Source organism: Kryptolebias marmoratus, linkage group LG8, assembly GCF_001649575.2.
Source record: "Kryptolebias marmoratus isolate JLee-2015 linkage group LG8, ASM164957v2, whole genome shotgun sequence".
Lineage (NCBI taxonomy): Eukaryota > Metazoa > Chordata > Actinopteri > Cyprinodontiformes > Rivulidae > Kryptolebias > Kryptolebias marmoratus.
In genome coordinates, this window is record NC_051437.1 from 3934149 (window position 1) to 3943325 (window position 9177).

General features: G+C 39.3%; 1 protein-coding gene across 2 annotated transcripts in view; it reads right to left on the reverse strand.

Annotated features, from left to right (window-relative positions):
- Window positions 1–9177, reverse strand: part of LOC108241808 (tyrosine-protein kinase SRK3-like) — a 113643-nt gene that overhangs the window by 44459 nt on the left and 60007 nt on the right. For both annotated transcript variants that reach the window (XM_037976851.1, XM_017426238.3), the window contains exon 4: window positions 7074–7221. In XM_037976851.1, the coding sequence (XP_037832779.1) occupies window positions 7074–7221 (148 nt within the window). The remainder of the gene's footprint in view (window positions 1–7073; window positions 7222–9177) is intronic.

The following is a 9177-nucleotide window of genomic DNA, read 5'->3' on the forward strand; positions in this document are numbered from 1 at the left end:
TCACCGGGAACAACTCCAGAGTGAAAGAGTGTCCAACCCCTCTCAAGGAGACTGGTTCCAGAGCCAGAGCCGTGCGTTGAGGTGAGCCCGACTATTTCTAGCCGGAACCTCTCAACTTCAAACACCAGCTCAGGCTCCTTCCACACCAGAGAGGTGACATTCCACATCCCAAGAGCCAGCTTCTGTAGCCGAGGATCAGACCGCCAAGGTCCCCGCCTTCGGCCACCACCCATCCCATATTGCACACATATCTCTTATGTACATATTTGCATAATATCTAAATAAAAATGGTAAATGGACTGTACATACATAGTGCCTTTGTAGCCAACCAGGCAACTCAAAGTGTATTACAACACCATATGTGCCCTCATTTACACATTCACACTCCAATACATCTCTACAGTGCTAATCCATATAAATAATTCTATAGAATTTAATTGCATACACTGATTGTGCCCATTGAAAAGCACTGAGGGGTTCAGTGTCTTGCTCAGGGACAATTCAACATGTGACTGTACACTGCCAGGAATCAGACTCTTTTGTTGAAGAGACTACTCTAACCACTGATCCACAGTTGCCACAATAATACAAATAAATATGTTTAAATTTTACTCACATACAGTTTATCTACATTCACTTTTACACTTCTCTTGTTCACTCTGCCCAGGCCTTCAGAATCAACAGTACGGGCAAATATAGTTGATAGATAGTTGTGATAGCCAATCAGATCACAAGTTGTGTCAGTAAGGCCCTCTAGCTAGCCTCACGTTGAACGTGACATTTACGCATCCTGTGATTGGATATAGATGCTTACTAGTTTGAGCCACAGCAGTGCTATGCAGATCAACAGAGTCACACCCGGGACTGTTAATGGTTAAAAACTTTTTTAACCCACAATGGCTGAAGGAGAGCAACACGTTGATTTGGTTGCTGATATACTGGCAAGGCTGTTTTCAAGACAAACTTTTCAAGAGAAGCTAGATCTCGTTAGAGGAGGACGGCCGACCCCGAGCTAGCTAACCTGTCCTAGAATGGATTTTGTGTTGAAATAAGTGTTTTGGGGGACAGCCGTTTTGGTGCGTGCAAACATTTTATTTATTTTATACTATTTTATTTAGTTTTGACAGTAGCATACCAGATATGTTTTAATTGCTGATGCGGGTTTGTTGATTTTTAAAATGCGCTGGATAATAGCCCATTTTGATTTTCATCCTGGTGTTATAAATGCTGGCATAATGAAAGGTATTTATTGACTAAGTTGGACATAACTGAAGGCCTAAGTGTGAAATGCACCGCCCGCCACTGTATAATATTGAATATTCATCTTATAATTAGGTAATCATGAATAATCATCAAGCTTAGCTTTATAAAAATACTTTTAAACATATTCAGTTGTAACAAATGGGCAGAATAAACATACCATTCATCAAAACTCAACAACTGAACAATCACATTTTTTCATTACAGGGAACTCTTTATCATAATATTCACACTGAATAAGAAGAAAACTGAATTTCGTCTTCAAGGTTTTATCCCAAGAATAACCAAATCAAGAAAATAGAATCAACAATAAACAATTAAGACAACATAGCAAGCATAAGACTAACACAAAGAGTTTAGGGAATATTTTTATTGTGAGGAATGACTATTAAGTTATTACTTTGATACTTTAAAAATCTAAGCTGAAACAGTGATTACTAGTTTATCTAAACCAAAAGAACTTCTTTGAACAGAATGCTTGGATTTTAGGATTAACATTTTTGGTTTCTTATCCATGCAATAATTTGGGATACTTTAACATATTTTTGTAAATAGTTCAATTTGGAATTTGTTTAGAATATGTTATTAATTCTGCCAAGTTGTCAGATTAGTTTGATAAAACATCAGATTGGCAGTAGATGCTATTTATCAATTTGCATCAGTTAAAATGAAATAGCCACTTCCCTAATGTACTCAAGGTGTAAACCAGTGACGTGCGGTGAGGTGAATGGTTGGTGAGGCACTGACTCCATTAGAGTCAGATTTACAAATATATAAACACAAAAGGGTAGCTTATTCAATTGGCTACTGATTATTTCATATCTCATCAGCGTTCTTTACACACACACACACACACATACACTCTCCCTTTCTCTCTCTCTCTCTCTCTCTCTCTCGCTCTCTCTCCCTCACTCGCTCACTCTCTGTCTCACACACGCATGCACACATAGTAGTATTAAAGATAAGATAAGAAAAAACGTTACAATTACCGTTTTGGCAGTCCGATGGAGCAAAACAAAAATTAACGGCTCGCTGCAGTGCATGTGACTCTCACTCGCCTCTGCGTGAAAAGACAGCAGCAACAAGCTCCCGTTGGCTCACGTGCGCCACCTTCAGTGCGGCAGAGTACTGCCTGCCTCACTCTGTGCCTTTTCACCGCGGTTTTATGTCCCATCAGCAAAACTAAATATGTCACTAACAAACATTAAACGTAAATGGTTAAAGACATTAGCCAGACTGTGGAAAATCAGGCTATATAAACCATGATATTGGCGACATGCAGCGGTACGGCAACAAGCAGGGGCCAATTGCATGTATCAACCCAGTTTGTGATTGATTGCGCATTCAGAGGTGAAGCTCGGCTTGTTGCTGCCACACCTCGCGTTTCACCCTCGTATTTGAACAGGCAATATGAAATTTCAGCAATTTTGACAAAAAAAATGCGATTTAGACCATAAAAATGTTCGAAAATTACTCATACATAAAGATCAGTGGACAAATATTATTATTCATTTTATGTTATCATTTTTTTTTTCTTGTCATGATGACAGGGGAGGCTCTGCCTCACCTGCCTCCCCTGACCGCACGTCGCTGGTGTAAACAGGTCAAGATGAAAGTCAAAATGTATTCCAGAGCTATTAAGGCTGTTAGGGTTTTTATTTTATCAGCCTTTGTGCTCATGTGTAAAACTGTCTACGTGAGACACGAAGGTCAGGCGGCAGGGGCCACACCATCTGGCTCTCCCAAACAGCTATGTGTTTTTGTTAAACTATGGTCTGGACTGGGTTTGCCCAGCTCAGATCAACCCCTTTTTTTCTACTTTCTTTAATAAAAGAGAAAGCCCAAGTAAGGAGGCAGAACTTCCTGAACAGCACGCCATTAGGAGCTGTTGTGGAATCTCTCCTCTTTGCGAAGGCCTTCACAAAAAGACAACAAGCCTCTCCGGTGTGATTTTTTCTTAGCATGTTAAATAAATCAAAACCCTGACAAAGGCCACAAGCAGAAAATCTGCAATTGCAAGACAAGGTCTACATTGGCATTCTGGGAGAAGACTAGATTTCTTTGAGAACCTTATAAGTGAGTGTCACCTTAACAGTTTTAGCACCTTTGTAGTAGATTTGCTTGACTGTGACTGAGTCCAGTTTGAAGGAGTTTGTGTTGAAAAATGTATACTGTATTTTCTGGACTATAAGGCGTACCTAAAAGCCTTTAATTTAATCAAAAAACGACAGTGCGCCTTATAATCCAGAGCACCTTATATACGTAAGAAGTCGTTTTAGTAGTTTAGAAGAAGTTTTAGTACAACTTTGGTAAACTACAAAGCCGCACCACTTGCAGCATTAATACATGATAGGAGCAAACCACCTCCGCTAGAGTGCCAAAATCATCCATTTTGAATGGAGCGTGGTCTGCGTGAAGTTACAAAAATTGGTAGGTGCATGACAATGCGCCTTATAGTCCAGTGCGCTTTATATATGACAAAAGTTTGAAAATGGACCATTCATTGACATTGCGTCTTATAATCCAGTCCGCCCTATAGTGCAGAAAATACAGTAAATGTCAATGTTGCAATGATATTGTTAGGGATCTAGATGACAAAGAGCTACATTGTTGGACAACTGGATCTTTTGGAATTACTATCCAAAACATTTGAGCTGGGAGGTGTGTGGCAATATCATGGTGGTAAAAGGTCTATGGGGTACGGATGCTATCAAAAACAATTTGTATGTAGATGCAGAAATGTGTGCATATTAGTCAACAGTTGTGCATAACTAAAAACTGAAAACTTTTGAAGAAGGTAAATCACATACAACACGTGTTGTATAATTTCTCTATAAGAATACAGTTTTAAAAGCTACAACTTTATGAACTTACAAATACAAAGTTTTTTAAACCTTAAATAAAGGTTTATTTAGCTATTTAGCTTGTTTTTAGGCCAACCTTATTGGCTTCTTTGTTAGGTCCAGTTAGCGGATATCCTAAACACTGCAGACAGTTTAGTGTTGATGTTGAACAGAAAGTTAAGTTCTCCACAGACTGTCAGGCCAGTTAAACAGGAAAATGCAAGACAGTCTGTTGAGGGACAGACCACCCACACAGCTCCAAAGTCAGGACTTTAGTAAAGTATTCAAGGCGCAGTGGTTCTGGACAGTCAGTACATCAAGAAATGGCTAGGTATGTTTCACTTTAGCCACAGTCAATATAACTAGTATCAGTTGCAGATGTATTGTATCTCTCATTTCTCTTAATTTCTGTAGACATTTAATTACGTATCAAGTAATTTCTTTGATCATCTAAGCACATTTTTAGATTTTTCCTAGACTATATATTTTCAGAAAAAAAGTGTTATGAATTATTTATCATAAGTCTGGTTTTCCTTGGCCTACCAACACAATTTAAAAACTGGTGTAAAGTTTGAAGTATTAGCAGTTGACATAAATTAAAACAGAGTCATTTTCCGCTAGAGCGATTTAAATCATCATGTGACTTGGATGTGCTGGCACGTCCATCGACTCCAGAGGTTTAAAGATCTTATTGTTCCATATATTCCTAACAGAGCACTTCGCTCTCAAACTGCAGGTTTACTTACTTTCCTAGATTTCAAAAAATAGAATAGGAGGCATAGCTTTCAGCTATCAGGCTTCTCTCTTGTGGAACCAACTTCCAATTTCTGTCCATGAGACTGACAATCTTTTAAGACTAGGCTCAAGACTTATTTTTGATAAATCCTATAGTTAGGGTTGACTTGGGTTTCCTGAGCTATCTCTTAGGTTTGCTGTTAATGTGGTTAATGTGCTTGCTCAGGATGGGAGACTGCGATTAAGATTAAATGCAATCTGATGGCTATCTTACAAAGATAAGTTTTACTAACTAGCTCTTTATAATGTATGGTAATGTTTTTGTACAGTGCCATGAGATGACTTTTGTTGTGACTTGGCACTGTATAAATAAACTAAAGCCATGTTGTTTGGCTAATTGCTTGAGACCTGGTGTCACTCCTTGTCTTCTCAGAAGTTCTCTAGAAGAAATTGACGTCTCCAAGATTCCCATCCATCCATCCATCCATCCATCCATCCATCCATCCATCCATCTTCTACTATTTATCCGTCATCGGGTCGCAGAGGCAAGAGGTCTAAGAGAGAAACCCAAACATCCCTCTCCCTAGCAACACTCTCCAGCTCCTCCTGGAGGAGCATTCCTAGGCCAGAGAGGAAAAAGACTGTCAGAATTCTTATCAGAATAAAGTTTGAAAGCCAGCATCTCTTATTGTATGTGGGGGTGTTTATGTCCAAGGCATGGGTAACTTCCACATCTCTGAAGGCAGGGTCGGCTTTCCCTTTTTAAGTCCACTAATGGTTTGCCAGAACCTCCTCGAGGCCAACTGAAAGTCATTCTCTACTGCCTTTATAAATTCTTCCCATGCCCAGGTTTTTGCATTTGTAACCAAAAAAGCTGCAGTCTTCCGGGCCACCCTGTACCTGTCAGCTGCTTTGGGAGTCCTCAAGAACAGCCAAAAGCCCTAAAGACCTCCTTCAGCTTGATGGCCTTCATCACTGCTGGTGTCAACCAGAGGGTCCTCCAGTTGTTGCAGCTCCTAGGAGCCACATCTGCAATAGAGGCCCTGAATATGGCTCATTGGGATTTCATGTACCTGACCTCCCTCAGGGTACTTGAAAAACTCTCCTGGAGGTGTGAGTTGAAGATCTCACATCTCTGCCAGATGTTCCCAGTTCTCTCTCACTACTTGCTTGTGTTTACCAGGTCTGTCCAGCAGCCTCCCCTAACCACCTGATCCAACTCACCACAATTGATACCATCAATTGACAGCTCTGCCCGTTTCTTTACCCAAGTGTGTAGGAGAATAAAGGTTAACAGTTTTGTTATTTTCATGTGTGCAGAGTGAAGAAAGATTAATTGTTCTGTTATTTACAAGTGAGCACATGCCTAGCATGTATTATTGGAGCACAGCAGTACAAAATAGAACACTGTTAGGGTTCAGATCAGGAAGGCCGCTCCTCCCAATCCCCTCCTCATTGCCCACACAGACATTGAAGTCACCCAGGAAAACAACAGAATCCCCTGACGGCGCCCTTTCCAGAACACTATCTAGAGACTTCAAGAAGATCAGGTAATCTGAACTGCTGTTTGGTGAATAAGCACAAACAACAGTTGGAACCTTCCGTCCTGCAGGTTGGAGCCGCAGGGAAGCAACCCTCTCTTTTACCAGGGATAACTCCACCGCCCCCTTCTCGCAGGTGGTGGGCCCATTTGGAGGTGGCAGACTGTTTCTTTTTCAGAGCCCCAGGAGCCAAGCCCCCACCCCCCTAAAACAGTTGCAGCAGCTGCACTAAGTGAGTTCCACAACATCTGCAGGAGAAAATCCATTGACCTTGAAAAGGCTGACAAAACGTAGGAACTGCAGAGCTGCAATCAGGTATGTAAATTCAAGGTAGTCCATTTGAACAAAAAACAAGTACAGGAACACAAAAGTACAGGACTGATCAGCTGATCGGTGCCAGATAAGGGGAGGGTGCAGCTAGTAAGTGGTGAATGAGGACTGGGCTTTAAATGACATAAACAGTAGGAAAAACTTACTCCAGTGGAGTTGGACTGCTGACAAAAACCACACGAACCACCCAGAACTGAAAACTGACCCAGAACCAGATTCAGTGCAAACAATCTGTTTTAGAAAGACACTTTAAAAATAAATGGTACTTGTCAAGCACTTTATCAAGTCTGATGAGTCCAAAGCACTTAACACTACAACTCTTTTTTTAGAGGATTTGCTGTTGTTCAAAGAACTACACTCCTACCTTGTTTTAATGTCTTTATGGCCACTTTCTTGTTCTCTTTGGTCCAGAAAGCTTCCCACACTTCTCCAAAGTGTCCTTCTCCTAGTTTTTTTTGAAGTTTGAATTCCTCCCGTGGTCTCTCCCAGGGCTCCATGTCAAACAGCTCACGCTGCAGAAACACAAAAGTGATTCCAGACAACAGTAGTGTTTGAATATTTTCTTTTCATTTTAATTAGGTTTAGGGATAGTTCAGCCATTTTGAAGTGAACTTTTCTGTTGAAAAGTTATGAACAATTAGTATCTTACTTGCTGTAATAGCTCTTTGAATGACCTCAGTTTGGTCAAATTAATTAATTAATTCTGACAGGGCTAACAGGCTAACAGCTAGTTAACAGCTTAGACCAAAGTGGATCACTGCCATCTCAAAACAGCTCAAATTTCCACAAATTTAGAATGGCTGATGAAAAACTCTTAAAGAAACCTTAACACTGCTGTCAGTTTCACAATTATTTACAATTCTATCTTCTATGGTTATTTGCAAATATCAGCTAACTGTAATACTTCATGGGCAGTCTGAGTCATTTCTGACAGGATTTTCATAATGTTGCTGGTGATATAACCATGTCATGTTGTATAAGATTAAATTTTAACATTGGCATTAAATGAAACCATGTAATGTTGAAGACATTTGCATCAGTACAGTCCCTCTGGACCTACTTCTAATGCATTTATCCAATCTGAAAACAACTCCAATCTTAAAAATGTAGTTCATGTACACAACCAAATCAGAAAACATGCACATTCAGAGTCTACTGGGATGGGTGCTGGATCAAAAAGTAGAGATACTACTGTTGCCTTTCTGCTGCTTAGGATGGGAGACTGCAACAAAGTGAAGATTCAACGCAATCTGCTGGCTTCCTTAGATAGAAAACTTTTACTAATGGGCTTCTTATATAGTATGTGCATGTTTTTGTACGGTGCCCTGAGATGACTTTTGTTGTGACTTGGCACTATATAAATAAACTGAATTGAAGTGAATAGATACTAAACAAGCCTCTTATTACACAAATTCATTAATGTAACATTTCAGGTCACTGACTTTTTTCAGACAGACAAACACTAAATGCAGAGTCACTATCTTTAAACATGCACAATTCAATCTTGTAAAAGACACATCTGTTTAACTAAAGGCTTAGCATTCCTTGAAGGAATCCATATCACCCACTGCCTTTCATTCCATAGCTTCAGACTTAAATATTGAGAAATGATGGAGTAGTAGATCTCTCTCAAGAATTTCTAATGTTCCATCGATATATTTCAATATATTTTTAAACAGATATGTTTGTGACTTGAATTGATTGTGAATATTTAAAGATGGCAACCGTATTTATTGTTTGTTAGTCTGAAGAAGGGGGGTGATCCAAAATGTCACTTCATATGAGCTATGCAAACACTATTTTTAAAACTTTCACAGCACCACTGATTTCACACTACAGTGTTATTATGACAGAAATATGATATTCATGCAGAAAATCTTACTGCTCGGAAAAAAACTCAAAATTTTATGTAAATAACTTACACATGCAAAAATGATGATGAAATGTAACATGTTGGATGTGGCTAATTTTACATAATCACTTGTTAACAGAGAACAAGGTAAAAAAAACACCACAGTGACAGATTTACCCATCTCTTATTAAAATAATTAGACAATTCTGAATTAGTTATTTATTTAGCCTTTATTTGATCAGTTTCATATTTAAATATTTCTATAATTACCATGTTTTTCTTTGTCTTTCTGTCTATAGAAACTACACCTGGACTAGGAGTCATTCCTTTCCACTGTTGACTCTGTGAAGCTCAGGATGGGTGACTGCAATAAAGTCAAGATTCGATGCAATCTGCTGGTTTCCTTAAATAGATAACACTTATCTAAAGAAAGTACAAGGAGAAACGTGTTCAGGAAATGGAGCTGAGTCACCAACATGAAGCCAAGTTTATGTTTATGTTAGTTTATGAAGAGAGAGCTGAGTCAAAAAGCGAAGCTCTCGATTTACCGGTCGATCTACGTTCCTACCCTCATCTATGTTCACAAGCTTTGGGTAGTGACCGAAAGAACGAGATC